The 16,020-nt window shown below is 39.2% G+C and overlaps 1 protein-coding gene across 3 annotated transcripts in view; it reads left to right on the forward strand.

Moving 5' to 3' along the window:
* Positions 1–850: 850 nt before the first annotated feature.
* Positions 851–16,020, forward strand: part of DNAAF4 (dynein axonemal assembly factor 4) — an 80,629-nt gene continuing 65,459 nt past the window's right edge. For all 3 annotated transcript variants that reach the window (XM_081510249.1, XM_081510250.1, XM_081510251.1), the window contains exons 1-3: positions 851–1,062; positions 1,447–1,594; positions 3,627–3,760. In XM_081510249.1, the coding sequence (XP_081366375.1) occupies positions 940–1,062; positions 1,447–1,594; positions 3,627–3,760 (405 nt within the window). In that variant the 5' untranslated portion in view covers positions 851–939. The remainder of the gene's footprint in view (positions 1,063–1,446; positions 1,595–3,626; positions 3,761–16,020) is intronic.

Genomic DNA, 16,020 nt, shown 5'->3' on the forward strand with positions numbered 1-16,020 from the left:
TATTAATGACTTCCAAAATAAAATGTTAAAAATCCCTATCCGTAGGTGGCAAATAGTTTGTAGGTGCTTAGCTTTCATGTTATTAAAAAAAAAAAAATCAAATTCCGGTAATTTTTAAAGTGTCTCCAAAAAGCATCCCAAGGAAAGAATACTGGGAGCTACCGCATCACGATCTTAATCACAGTGCAGCCACACTAATCCTTGTGACAACAGGGTTGGGTATATGGATCTCAGATTTCTTAAATACGGCATGAGGGAAGACTAACATGGTCTTCAAGTTTCCTTTCAGCGTGAAAGTTACAAGTCTCCCTAAGCAACTATAAAACATATCCGTCTCAATTTAACTTATCCTACAGTTGAGTTGCTGCCAAGCGTTCTTCAGGTGAGTCATACGGTCATAAGTTCTCAAACCGAGGAGTGAACCCTATCTACACGCTTGTGAGGGGCTTCCGACTGACAGGATTTGAACGACTATAATAGGACAGGCAAGCTTCTAGGCCAGAACGTCTATATGAGCAGGAAATTCCCCGAGCAAGAACACCATATGGTGCTAACTTCTACAGCTTCCGTCACAACAAACAAAAGGCCAGGCTGCCACGGCGCGTGGGCGTCGCACCTGCTTCTCGTGGGTCACGCTTACTTTGTCCCTTTTTTGCATTTTCAGGCGTGAAGCTTCTTTCTTACTTAAGCGGAAGTGGGCCTGCTACTTCGCAGACTCCTGAAACTATAAGACCCCAAACAGCGGGAACACCCCTACACGCTGGCCCAGGCAGTCGCGAGGGGAGTCCGCAGGGCGACCGCGGGGGCGCGCCCGGGGCACGCTGGGAACGCTGGGTGCCCCGGCCCTCCTGACCCGGAAGGGCTGACGGGTGGTAAATCGGCTTCCCTAGCAACCGAGCGGGCGTGAGTCCTCCTCATTGTCGCCGGCTGCCTCCCAGGATGCCACTGCAGGTTAGCAATTACAGCTGGCAGCAGACGAGCACTACGGTCTTCATCTCTGTGCCCCTCCGAGGCGTCAGCGTCCGAGACGCGGACGTGTTCTGCACCGAAAATTATCTGAAGGTAGGAATGCAAGTCTTGCCGGCCGGCCCCGGGGGTGTGGTCTGAGGCGTCTGCGAGGGCACGGCTGTGGACGCGCAAAAGGTGCGTCCTTGCAGTTAAGCATCCTAAAATATTACTCCTATTAAAAGTAAAACAAAGCAAAACAAACAAAATAAGATACGAATCTCATACAGGTGACACCTCGTCTGTAGATAGATGTCATCGGGTCAGGGATGATTTTATCCATGGCTTCCTCATATGCCTTGCTACTTTTATCGTGACCTGGAAATACATTTATAGCAGGAATTTAAGAAAATGATTTTGGCCTCCGTCACTTATTTCTTAAGGGGTGTGTCTTTCATTTTATGTAGCCAAATTAACTTCCGTTTCCCCCCTTCTGAATAGGTGAACTGTCCTCCATTTTTATTCGAGGTGTTTCTCTATGCTCCCATAGACGATGAGAGCAGCAAAGCCAAGATTGGGAATAACACTATTGTTTTCACCCTGCACAAAAAAAAAGCAGCCATGTGGGAGACCCTTTCTCTGTCAGGTGGTAAGTTCTTTACTAAAAGATGTTAAGCCGGTTGTGCTTTTTAAACTTTATACCATTCAAAAATTTATCTTTTGAAATAATTAGGTTGCTCTTCTAGGAAAACAAAATAGGCACGAGTGTGATTTAAATGAGGTAGTGCTTCAGCTACCTCTTAACCTAATAACCTAATTATTGAGTAATCGAATTTCAAAAAAATTAGAGTCTGTTAATAATAGCTCTTAAACATGTGAGCTTCTATCTTCAGAGGATAAGGCCTACCAATGTGGCCTTTATTGAGCACTCATTCTTGATTTTTTCAACTATTTAAAACTTATTATTCTTAGCCTATGTGCTGTAAGAAATCAGGCAGCAGATTGAGTTTGACCATAATTGCCAATTAGATGAATCAAAACAGTCTTAAAACTAACTTATATAACAAGTAATGAACACTGACTTTACTTCAGAAACCAAGTTTGAGATTCTTTTAGAAGTCAAACTCAGTTTTTTTAAATTGGTTAACCTTGATTTTTATTTTTTATTTTTTTCAAACTCAGTTTTACATGCAATTCAGTGGAATTGTTTAAAAATCTTTTTTTCCACATATAGTGTTATGAAACTCCAATATATACTCCAAGCCTGCCTCCCTCATTATTCACAAAATACTGCTCCATTTTTTTCTGAAGTTCCTTCTTGATCCATTTTTCATTTCTTTTAGACGTGGAGCATTTAATTTGGAAACTTGATTTTTTAAAAATTATTTCTGCCCCTGAAGCTGGTCCAGCTCTCTGCCACCCTGTTACTAAAACAGGTGGATGGTTGAGGAGAGGCTTCAGACCTCATTCCAGTCCTGATTTCCAGCCAGGATCTTGGATGGGTAAAAATTCCATACTCTTTACTCATGTTTAACTGAAATTTAATATTCCCTTCAATTATGAATGTAGACAGCAATCAAAAGCAGTATCAATAAAAATCACAACATGTTCATATCAGGTACCTTTGTCTTTTAGATGCACTACTTTGAAATTATATATTAGACATTTTGCTATATATTATTTAATGCATAAATAAGGAAGCAGACATTTGTATATCACAAATTTAATGTTTTGTGTTTTAATATAACACTTAATATTTTGTAAGTATTTTAATATAACACTTTGTAACTAGTTTTCCTTATGTATTATTTTCATATATTTTAAAACAATATGAAGGGTTAGTATAAGTGTTTAATACTCATCCCTCCACTCCTGCCCTCTTTGTCTCGTCCTACTTCACTCTCTCCCAAGTTTCTTCTCCCCTCATATTTTTTTTCTTCAAAGTCTAGATCCCTTCCTTAATCCTTATTCTCTTAAGATAATTTACCCCATAATGGATCACAGCCTACAGTTTCTAAAATACTGAATCACTGAATAAAAAATGACTGTGAATGGTAAAGTTCTGTATGTAACATGTCATGTGACTTTATAATTTTTCCTAAAGCTTGACCTGTACTCTTCATACATAAAACTCACCATTTATATTTTTGAAGGTGATTGATCATGTCAGATGATCTCAACCCATGTTCTCTTCTAAGAGACCTCATAGTGATGCTTTATCATGATCAGGTGTATAAGCTAATAGGAGAGAGAGGAGTATCACTGTGTTCTCCTTCCTCCCCTCCAGCCCCCTTTGCCTCTCCCCATCCCTCTCATTGCACACCCTCTCTCTCCCTCTGTGACCCTCTCCTCCTTCTCTCCCTCCCCTCTCCGCATCCTCATTCCCTCTCTTATTTCCTCTCTCCATTGCTCCTCTTCTCTCTTATTCATATCTTCCCTCTCTGTCTCTCTGTGTCTGTCTGTCTTTCTCAGTGCACAAAGGCATCTTTACTAATTCATTACTGTTACAGTTACTCTTATTAGCTTCTTGACTAGTTTAATACTGAGAAACCTTCTTACTTCTCCACGTGAAGTTGGGTCCAAAAACATCTTATCCCAGATCAATATGTAAGAAAAACAAATTCTCCTAAGTAAAACAAATTCATCATGATTCTAATTTAATGATATTCTTCATGTTTTAGTTGACAAAGAGATGATGCAAAGAATAAGGGAGAAATCTATCCTACAAGCACAGGAAAGAGCAAAAGAAGCTACGGAAGCAAAAGCTGTGGCAAGGAGGGAAGATCAAAAATATGCACTAGATGTCATGATGAAGGTAAGTTGCAGATTGATAGGAAGGTCCTTTAATTAAAGATATCGTAGTAAACTATGCAGTGATCGTTTGTTCCATCTACTGTACTTTCTCACCTTTTTGTTTATACTTTGGTTACAGGACTTGCTGTGTTACGTAGGTTGTCTGCTACTTCTGAAAAGCTGTATGAAAGCATGAAGGCTGAACAATAGATTTACCTGTTTTAGGGAGAATGTTCTATTTCCAGGGGAACAAAAGTTATAAGGTTTATGGTGGAAGTGTTTTACGTCTTTTTTTAGCTTGAAATTGATGGACATTATTATTTAAAACAAGGAAAACATAGATTCAACACTGAATATTGACCAATAATATCTTTTTTATTTTTTTTTTCAATAATATCTTTTAACTGTTGAGGCTTTCAAGCTAAAGCTTTAATCAGTAGTATATTTTTTGAGATATAATTCACATACCATACAGTTCGCTTATTAAAAGCTTATAATTCAGTGATTTTTAGTGTATTTAGAGTCGTAAAACCATCACCACAATCAATTTTAGAACATTTTCATCACCCCAGAAAGAAGCCCTGCACCATGGGCAGTCACTCCCTGTTCGTCCAAACTTCTAACCTAGACAACCACTAATCTACTTTCCGTCTCTATAGGTTTACCTAGTCTGACTAATTTTTACAAATAATTTCCCATCTTAAATTCTCATTTTGAAATGACTAAGAAATCTATAACAAGCATCATCTCATCAAGAGTTCTGTGGACTCATGGTTGTTCTTTTGCTTTTGGATCACTAGTATTGTTTTTATAATCAACAGTTCATAATTCCAGTCCATAATTCCAAAGACTTCTCTGCTTCTTTATCACTTTTACTTGACTTTTAAATATTGACAATGATTAATATACTTCATTTTTTTACTTAATAATTGAACATGTGGTCAGCCATCCAAAGATTCCTGCTTTCAGTATACTTGATGAGTTCCACCTTTTCTTGATCATATTATTACTACTATCAAACTTTTCCTGAATTAAAAAAAAATACAAGCAAAATAGTATAAAATTTGTGGCAGCAAGTAAGTATTTATTGAACTAATAAATAATAGCCCACATACTGCTGCACTGGTAAATATAACAAAGCTGAACAATTGATTGCCAGGCAGTACCACAATGCCCTACCTTGAAGTTGATAAATATCTCCTGATATACGAAAGCCTGACTTTGGTATTTGCGAAGGTAGTTTAGGGACATTAATGTATAAAGAATGAAGCTGTAGTTTACATTGAAGTGATAGAACCTATGAAAGTCTGTACCCTATACTACAAACTATTCATTTTGTCTGTCTCTTCCCCTGAGTATTGCTGAGAGTTGAGACTACATTTTCTTTCATCCTTATCATAACCATTGCCAAATAAATGGTAGCTGCTCAAATATTTGAATAAATTAATGTGACTACATTGTTTGAGAACTCTGTAATCATAGTAAACTTCTATTCTGGTGGATAAATGTAGCTAATTTTACTCTGTACTCCATTAAGAGTAAATGAAGCAATATGATGACAAAAGGCAGCTCATTATTAGCTTAAACTATAAATTAGCTTCAAACTTGATGTACATATACCAAAAACAGTTGTTTTTTTTTTTTTCGTAGTAATCTTTTAAAAACAGTGAGCAGGGCTAGTGCTAAGAGTCACTGTTTCAGTTTGCTATGCTGGATAGTGGTAACCTGCTCGGGTTTCCCTAACAGAACACCACAGAGTGGATGACTTTAAGCAACACACCTTTGTCTTCTTGCAGGTTAGGTCCTAGAAGTCTCAGATCAAGGTATAGTGGATAATAAGTCTATTCCTGGCTTGCAGATAACTGAAAGAGAGAGAAAAAATCTTATTAGGGCATATCCTGTTCTATCAGGGCCCCACCCTTATGACCTCAGTTCAGTTCAGTTCAGTCGCTCAGTCGTGTCCGACTCTCTGCGACCCCATGAATTGCAGCACGCCAGGCCTCTCTGTCCATCACCAACTCCCGGAGTTTACCCAAACCCATGTTCATCGAGTCGGTGATGCCATCCAACCATCTCATCCTCTGTCGTCCCCTTCTCCTCCTGCCCCCAATCCTACCCAGCATTAGGATCTTTTCCAATGAGTCAACCCTTCGAATGAGGTGGCCAAAGTATTGGAGCTTCAGCTTCAACATCAGACCTTCCAATGAACACCCAGGATTGATCTCTTTTAGGATGGATTGATTGGATCTCCTTGCAGTCCAAGAAACTCTCAAGAGTCTTCTCCAACACCACAGTTCAAAAGCATCAATTCTGCGGCGCTCAGCTTTCTTCACCGTCCAACTCTCACATCCATACATGACCACTGGAAAAACCATAGTCTTGACTAGACAGACTTTTGTTGGCAAAGTAATGTCTCTGCTTTTAAACATGCTATCTAGGTTGGCCATAACCTTCCTTACAAGGAGTAAGCGTCTTTTAATTTCATGGCTGCAGTCACCATCAGCAGTGATTTTGGAGCCCAAAAAAGTAAAGTCTGACACTGTTTCCACTGTTTCCCCATCTATTTCCCATGGAGTGATGGGACCAGATGCCATGATCTTAGTTTTCTGAACGTTGAGCTTTAAGCCAACTTTTTCACTCTCCTCCTTCACCTTCATCAAGAGGCTCTTTAGTTCTTCTTCACTTTCTGCCATAAGGGTGGTGTCATCCACATATCTGAGGTTATTGATATTTCTCCCGGCAATCTTGATTCCAGCTTGTGTTTCTTCCAGCCCAGCGTTTCTCATGATGTACTCTGCATAGAAGTTAAATAAGCAGGGTGACAATATACAGCCTTGACGTACTCCTTTTCCTATTTGGAACCAGTCTGTTGTTCCATGTCCAGTTCTAACTGTTGCTTCCTGACCTGCATACAGGTTTCTCAAGAGACAGGTCAGATGGTCTGGCATTCCCATCTCTTTCAGAATTTTCCACAGTTTATTGTGATCCACACAGTCAAAGGCTTTGGCATAGTCAATAAAGCAGAAATAGATGTTTTTCTGGAACTCTCTTGCTTTTTCGATGATCCAGCGGATATTGGCAATTTGATCTCTGGTTCCTCTGCCTTTTCTAAAACCAGCTTGAACATCTGGAAGTTCACGGTTCACATATTGCTGAAGCCTGGCTTGGAGAATTTTGAGCATTACTTTACTAGCCTGTGAGATGAGTGCAATTGTGTGGTAGTTTGAGCATTCTTTGGCATTGCCTTTCTTTGGGATTGGAACGAAGACTGACCTCTTCCAGTCCTGTGGCCACTGCTGAGTTTTCCAAATTTGCTGGCATATCGAGTGCAGCACTTTCACAGCATCACCTTTGAGGATTTGAAATAGCTCAACTGGAATTCCATCACCTCCACTAGCTTTGTTCGTAGTGATGCTTTCTAAGGCCCACTTGACTTCACATTCCAGGATGTCTGGCTCTAGGTGAGTGATCACACCATTGTGATTATCTGTGTCGTGAAGATCTTTTTTGTACAGTTCTTCTGTGTATTCTTGCCACCTCTTCTTAATATCTTCTGCTTCTGTTAGGTCCATACCATTTCTGTCCTTTATCGAGCCTATCTTTGCGTGAAATGTTCCCTTGGTATCTCTAATTTTCTTGAAGAGGTCTCTAGTCTTTCCCAATCTGTTGTTTTCCTCTATTTGTTTGCACTGATCACTGAGGAAGGCTTTCTTATCTCTCCTTGCTATTCTTTGGAACTCTGCATTCAGATGAGAATATCTTTCCCTTTCTCCATTGCTTTTCGCTTCTCTTCTCTTCCCAGCTATCTGTAAGTCCTCCTCAGACAGCCATTTTGCTTTTTTGCATTTCTTTTCCATGGGGATTTTCTTGATCCCTGTCTCATGTACAATGTCACGAACCTCTGTCCATAGTTCATCAGGCATTCTGTCTATCAGGTCTAGTCCCTTAAATCTATTTGTCACTTCCACTGTATACTCATAAGGGATTTGATCTAGGTCATACCTGAATGGTCTAGTGGTTTTCCCTACTTTCTTCAATTTAAGTCTGAATTTGGCAATAAGCAGTTCATGATCTGAGCCACAGTCTGCTCCCGGTCTTGCTTTTGCTGAGTGTATAGAGCTTCTCCATCTTTGGCTGCAAAGAATAAAATCAATTGTGACCTCATTTATCCTTAATTTCTTCCTCAGAAACCCGTGCAAATAGGAGTTAGAGCTTTAACACATTTGAGGCGACACACAAACATCTAGTCTGCAATTCAGGAGACTGCCTGCAATACAATATACCCAGGTTCGATCCCTGGGTTGGGAGGATCCCCTGGAGAACAAAATGGCAATCCACTCCAGTATTCTTGCCTGGGAAATCCCATGAACAGAGAAGCCTGGCAGGCTACAGAGTCAGTCACGACTTAGCGACTAAACCACCAAACCAAATATCTAGTCAATAACACTGTAAAAACTGTCTAAAATTTAGTGGCTTAAACAGCAATCCCCAGCCTTTTAGGCACCAGGGACCAGTTTCGTGGATTTTGCCACGGACCGGGAGTGGAGGTGATGGTTTCAGGATGATTCAAGCACATTACATTTATTGTGTGCTTTTTATCTAATCTAATAACTGCCACTGATCTGAGGAGTTACTGATCTGCGGCCCAGAGATTGGGGACCTCTGGCTTAACACATTATTTCTCACAATTCTGCATGTGGGTCAGGCAGTTCTGTGGTCTGAGTTTGCCTTGGTTGTGGCTGGATGTTTTAGGATGACCTCACTCACATGTCTAGAGCTTTGCCTGGGAAAGCCGAAGCCCCTCTCCATGTGCTATTTTATTCTCCAGGTTAGCACCGATTTCTTTATTTCATAATTAGTGTTTCTGGGAGCGGGAATGGGAAAGCCCTAATGTACAAGCCCTTCTAAACACACTTCTGTGTCACATTTTCGAATGTTCCATTAACCTAAAGTCTCAAAGAACCAAGCCCAAATTAAGGGTTAGAGAAGTAGACTGCACCTTTTCTGGGGAAGAAAGATGAAGTCACATTGCAAAGGGACATGCTTATAACTAAGGAAGGAAATTTTGGCCATTTTACAACTTAGTTTGAATTGAAAAGATTGGAGTTTAAGCAGTAAAGATAATTTGATTTCATCTAGCAGGAGAAGTTCAGAGACAGAGCAGTGAATCCAAGCCCTGACTCCATCTCTCTACAACATCCTTAGCACTGCCTTTCTTTGCGACTGCTTCATCCTTAGGCTGATAGGAAGATGATCCACATCTGCACATAAGCAGAACCACCAGGAGACAGTCTGTCTATTCTGTTGGCTCCCTTTCAAGCCCCATAAAATGATTGCTTTATATACTGTAGAATGATACTTCAAATGGCAGTCAGTTTTACCTGTGTGCAAATATATCTTTACTTCAAGTCTATTGCGTCAGCCTTGGTTTACAGCGTCCATGTCTCCTTATCTTTGCTACTGATCTGTCATTCATTTAGCAGACATTTATTGAATACTTTAAAAGATATTGAGACAGAGCTGACAAGTCAGTCTTCGATTTCAGTTTGCTCATAGTATAGAGAGGGTGACAGACAATAAAAAACAAAGATTACAGCCTAGTATGTGCAAGAAATCATGGGCAGATAAAGAGAAAACACTGGCCAAAGATTGGTATCTCAGTCTGAAAGGATGGTCAGGAAATAGGAGGCAGTGTAGTTTGTGCTGAATACTGGAGAATGAGCTACAGTTACCTAGGGATAAATGGGAAAATGACATTATAGTCAATTTTGGATAAGTGCTCGACAGAATTTGGCACAGTGAGGAGCAGTTGTGATGAGAAATAAAATCTTGATATTTAGAAAAATCTCTTTAGGAATTTTCAGCAAGAATACCAAAATAATTGGTTTTGTGTTTTAGAAAGCTCATCCTGGCTAATGAGTTTGAAGAGGTTGCAAGGAAGAGGCAGAGCTTTTGTATTCCTAGGATGAAAGGATTTTAAACATATTTATGTGTTGAAGAAAGAAGCCAGTAAAGACGGAGAGATTGATAATATAACCAGGAGAGAGAATTGATGATGAAGCAGTTTTTTTGTGGTGGGATGAAGGTTGGAACAGGTGAAAAAATTAAGTCCTATGCAATAGGGGATATTTTATCTTTTGACTAAAGGGCAGGAATAGAGAATAACCAAGGGTTTGGAAAAATTTTCATGACACAGATAGTTAAAGTGATCCTTTGTTTTCATGGTGAAGGTAGAAAGTTCATCTATCCAGAGCATGAAGAATTGAGATGGAGTAGGGGTGACTAATAGAAGCCTGGAATATTGATACCAGACTAATCTTAAACATGCTTTTTCCCCTCTTTACTTTGGACTACTATTGCCTACTTTTCCTGTTTTCTTCACCCTTTTGTAGGTTATCTTCTATTTTGAATTTTTTGGTTCTATTTTGTTTTATTTTCTCTTTTAAGGAACTTGTTTTCCCACTAATTTTTAACCTAAATAGGTCAAATTTGAAGTGCTTTCTTCAGCTATTTTCTTAAAGTTGAAACTCAGAAACTTGGAACTGTAAAATAACTTTGCCTGATTATGTGTGAGTTGCTTTCTGGAGTTGTCTAGATTATACTATAGGACCTTTTAAAAGTCCTTATTGGTGAAACCACATGCCCTGTTTATTGGAAGCATGGATAACTAAGGTATAGAAAAGCTACAAGTAACTGCTTTCTCGTTTTTTATTCTATGCAGTTGTAAAGGTGATTGTTTTATTTATGTATTTAACCTTGCAGCTTATAGGATTCCAGTTCTTTGACCAGGAATTGAACCTGGATCATGGCAGTGAAAGCCTGGAATCCTAACCACTAGGCCATCAGGTGCTGCTGCTGCTGCTGCTAAGTCTCTTCAGTCGTGTCTGACTCTGTGCGACCCCATAGACGGCAGCCCACCAGGCTCCGCTGTCCCTGGGATTTTCCAGGCAAGAGTACTGGAGTGGGTTACCATTGCCTTCTCCGAGGCCAGCAAGGAACTCCTGTAAATATGACTTTTAAATTTCTCTTTCTGATAGTTTGTTGTTAGTGTATATAAATGCAACAGATTTCTATAGGTTAATTTTATATCCTTCAACTTTACTGAATTCATGTGTTAATTCTAATAGTTTTTTGGTGGCATCTTTGCTGCTGCTGCTAAGTCGCTTCAGTTGTGTCCGACTCTGTGCGACCCCATAGACGGCAGCCCACCAGGCTCCGCCATCCCTGGGATTCTCCAGGCAAGAATACTGGAGTGGGTTGCCGTTTCCTTCTCCAGTGCATGAAAGGGAAAAGTGGAAGTGAAGTCACTCAGTCGTGTCCGACTCTTAGCGACCCCATGGACTGTAGCCCACCAGGCTCCTCCGTCCATGGGATTCTCCAGGCAAGAGTCCTGGAGTGGGGTGCCATTGCCTTCTCCGGGTGGCATCTTTAGGATTTTCTTTATATAGTATCATGCCATCTGCAAACAGAAATAGTTATACTTCTTTCCAGTTTGGGTTCATTTTCTTTTTATTGTCTGGTTGCTATAGCTAGGACTTTCCATAGTATGTTGAATAAAAGAGGCAAGAGTGGAAATCCTTGTCTTGTCCTGACCTTAGAGGAAATGCTTCAGCTTTTTCCTGTTGAATGTGATTTGGCTCTATGTTTGTCATATATGGCCTTTAATATGTTGAGGTGTATTCCCTCTGTATCCACTTTGTGGACAGTTTTTATCGTAAATGGATGTTGAATTTTGTTGACAGCTATCTGTGCATCTGTTGAGATGATCTTAAGATTTTTATTCTTCAGTTTGTTACTGTGGTGTATCACACTGATTGATTTGTGGATATCCTTGCATTCCTGGGATAAATCTCACTTGATCATGGTGTTTGATCCCTTTAATGTACTTTTGGATTTAGTTAGCTAATATTTTGTTGAAGATTTTCACATCTGTGTTTGTCAGTGATATTGGCCTGTAATTTTCTTTTTTTGTGGTGTCTTTGTCTGGTTTTGATATCAGGGTAATGCTGGCCTGGTAAAATGACTTCTGAAGCATTCCTTCCTCTTCAGTTTTATGGAGTAGTTTTAGAAGGACAGATGTTAACTTTTCTTTAAACATTTGGTACCGTTCACCTGTGAAACTGTCTGTCCTGTACTTTTTTTCATTGGAAGTTTTTAAAGTCAGTAATCAGTTTCAGTACTGGTAATTGGTCTGCTCATATTTGGCACCCCACTCCAGTACTCTTGCCTGGAAAATCCCATGGACAGAGGGGCCTGATAGGCTACAGTCCATGGGGTCGCTAAGAGTCGGACACGCCTGAGCGATTTCACTTTCACTTTTCCCTTTCATGCACTGGAGAAGGAAACGGCAACCCACTCCAGTGTTCTTGCCTGGAGAATCCCAGGGACAGTGGAGCCTGGTGGGCTACCGTCTATGGGGTCGCACAGAGTCGGACACGACTGAAGTGACTTAGCAGCAGCAGCATATTGTATATTTTTTCTTGATTCAATCTTGGGAGATTTTACATTTCTAAGAATTTATCCATTTCCTTTAGGTTGTCCATTTTATTGATGTATAAATTGTTTGAGTAATTTCTTATGATCCTTTGTATTTCTGTGATGTCAGTTATAACTTATTGTTTTTCATTTCTGATTTTATTTGGGCCCGCTGTTTTTTTTAATTGATCTGTCTGAGTAATAGTTTATCAATTTTATTTTTTGACAGATTCAGCTTTTAGTTTCAGTGGTTTCTTAAAATTGTTTTTTAGTCTCTATTTTATTTATTTCTTCTCCGATCTTTGCATTTCTTTCCTTCTACTTTGGATTTTATTTGTTCTTTTTATAGTTCTTCAGATGTATTATTAGGTTGTTTACTTGAGATTTTTCTTGTTTCATGATATAAGCTTGTATTGCTGTAAACTTCCTGCCTTGAACTCCTTTTGCTCCATAGATAGATAGATTTCAGTCGTTATCCTTCCATTTTCATTTGTCTCCAGGTATTTTTTTATTTCCCCTTTGATTTCTTCAGTGACCTGTTTTTTGCTCAGTAGCATTTAGTTTAGCCTCCACATGTTTGTGTTTCTTGCACTTCTTTCTAAGCTTATAGCATTGTGGTCAGAAAAGATGCTTGATATGATTTCAGTCTTCTTAAATCTGTTCAGACATATTTTGTAGCCTAGAATGTGATCTATCCTGGAAAATGTTCCATGTGCACTTGAAATGTTTATTCTGCTATTTTTGAATAAAATGTTATAAGGCCATCTGATCTAATGTGTTATTTAAGGCCAGTGTTTCCTTATTGATCTTTTTGTCTGAATCATCTATTGATTTAAATGGGGTGTTGAAGTTTGCTACTTTTACTTGTTAATGTCAATTTTTGCCTTTTTGTTTGTTCATATTTATGTATTTAGGTGTTCCTATGTTGAGTGAACATATATTTACAATGATTATATCTTCTTGTTGGATTGAATCCTGTATTATTATGTAATGTCCTTTTTCATCTCTTGTTACAATCTTTGTTTTAAAGTCTAGTTTGTCTGATAATAAATATTGGTACTCCAGCTTTCTTTCCATTTCCATTTGCATGAAATACCTTTTTCCCTCCCCTTACTTTCAATCTGTGTGTGTCTTTAGATATGAAATGAGTCTCTTGTTGGCAGCATACAGATGGGTCTTGTTTTTGTATATATTAAGCCACTCTTTGTCCTTTGATCCTTTTAGTTCTTTTACATCTAAAGTGGTTATTGATAGGTATGTACTTATTGCCATTTTGTTAATAGTTTTGGGGTTGTTTTTGTAGTTCTTTTTATTCCTTTCTTCTCTTGCTCTCTTCCCTCATGATTTGATTCCTTTCTTTAGTATTATGTTTGGATTCATTTCTTTTCTGTGTTTCTGTTATATATTTTTGGTTTGTAGTTACAATGAGATTGTATACAGTAACCTATATATGTATGTGAGTGTTTGTTTTTACTCTCCCTCTCCCCACATTTAATGCTTTTGACATTATTTTTTTACAGCTTTTTGTTTTGTGTATCCTGTAACTGCCTATCATGGATATAGATGATTTTACTACTTTGTTTTTTTATCGTTCCTACCAACTTTATAAGTGGTTGATCTACTACCTTTACTGTATATTTGCCTTTACCAATGAGATTGTATTCTTTTATAACTTTTATATTTCTAGTTCTGGTCTTTTCATTTTTGCTTAGAGAAGTCCCTTTAATTCTTTGTAAAGCCAGATTAGTGGTGTTGAACTCTTTGCTTTTGCTTGTGTGTCAGATTATCTGTTTCAAATCTGAAATAGCTTTGCCATGTATTCTTGGTTGTAGGTTTTTTCCTTTCATCACTTTAAATATATAGTGCCACTCCCTTCTGGCCTGCAAAGTTTCTACTGAAAAGTCATCTAGCAGTCTTATGGGAGCTCCCTTGTATGTAACTAGTTGCTTTTCCCTTGATGCTTTTAAGATTCTCTCTTTATCTTTAATTTTTGCCATTTAATTTATACTGTGTCTTTGTGTGGACCTCTTTGGATTGATGTTATATGGAACTCTGTGTTCCCTGGACCTGGATGTCTGTCTCCTTTCCTAGAATGGGAAATTTTCAGATATTATCACTAATGAGCTCTCTGCCCCCTTCTCTCTCTCTTCTCCATCTGAGACCCATATGTTGTGATTATTTGTTTGCTTGATGTTGTTCTAGAGGTCTTTAAGACCGTTCTCATTTTAAAAAATTCTTTTTTTTCTGTCAGCTTTGGTAATTTTCGCTACTTTGTCTTCCAGTTCGATGATCTATTCCTCTATATCATATAACCTACTGTGATTCCTTCTAATGTTTTTTATTTCACTTATTATATGCATCAGCTCTGTTTGGTTCTTCTTTATATTTTCTAGCTGTTTGTTAAGTGTCACACTGTGTTTATTCTTTCTTCTCCTAAGTTCACTGAACAACTTTATAATCACTACCTTAAATCCTTTATTGGTTAGATTGTCTTCACTTTGTGTAGTTCTACTTCTGGAGTTTTGTCTTGTTCCTTTGTTTGGACGTAGTGTTTTGTTACCTCATTTTGCTTAATTCTTTGTGTTTATTTGTAGATATTAAGTAGATCGTTTATGTTTCCTGATTATGGAGAAGTGACCTTATGTAAAAGACAACCCTATGGGACCCAACAACATACTCTCCTTTGGTCACCAGAGTTATATGATCTAGGGCTAACTCCTATGTGGCTAAGCAGGGCCTTCTCTTGTGTCAGGGCCAACAACTGTGGGCATGGGCATGCTGGTAGACAGGGCTCACCCCTGTCCCTGTTGTATGTGAGGCCCTTCTGATAGGGAAGCAGTCAGCTGACAATGGACAGAGCTGGGTCTTGGTATGTTTGGCTGCATGGCTTGGGCTATCCCAAAGTTGGTGCCAGTATGATGGTGAGTGGGGCCAGGTCCCACTAAGGCTGTCTGTGGGCAGGGGACCCTGGAGCATCTGGCTGCAGGGCCTGGGAGATCTCAGAATTCGTGTTACCTGCTAGAAGGTGGGGATGGATCCTGGGGGATCCTGTGTCTTGTGTCAGCTCACTGGTGGGCAGGGCCAGATCCTAAAGTCTGGGATCTGGCCCTTGCTGGAAGGCTATGTAGCCAAGGCTGGTGCTTGCCCACTGGTGAGGAAAGCTAGGTCTCCTGTGAAGCTTGCAGCTTGACTGTAGGTGTCCTGGTACTGGTGCTGATAGGCTGGGGGGGCAAGTAAGCTTCCTGCTAGAGGGAGAACTCCAGAATGTTCCTAGCACCAGTGTTCTCATGGGAGAACAAGCTTCCCAGAGTGCCTGCTGCCAGTGTCTTTAGGAGGAATCCATGTCACTTCCTGACTCTTTGGAAAGTTTTCCAGTATCAGCCAATGGCGTTGACCTAAACTCTTTTCACCTTACTGCCTTCGTTCTGGGTCTTTGAGTGTGTGAAATTTTGCTACTCAGCTGTCTTGGTTACTCCCCCATCACTATTGCTTTTAAAATTTATTTTTTTATCTTTCTCATCTCTGATATTTCTAATAACAAGTTCTACAGACCAAATGCATTTTGGCTTTTTGTTTGTGTTCCTTCTTCATACTGCTGCCATGGTGACTTTTTAAAATTTTTAAGCTGTTTTTTCCAGTTACTGCAGTAAAATTGACAAATAAAATTGTAATATATTTAAACCATACAATATGAAGATTTGATGCATATACTGGAAGGAATCACATTTTCAAGTTCACTAATATATCTGTCACTTCACATAGCTACCTTTTTTCCACCTTTTTTTTTTTTTTTGAGATGAATCCTTC

Source organism: Giraffa tippelskirchi, chromosome 7, assembly GCF_054371585.1.
Source record: "Giraffa tippelskirchi isolate mGirTip1 chromosome 7, T2T-mGirTip1v1.2.pri, whole genome shotgun sequence".
Classification (NCBI taxonomy): domain Eukaryota; kingdom Metazoa; phylum Chordata; class Mammalia; order Artiodactyla; family Giraffidae; genus Giraffa; species Giraffa tippelskirchi.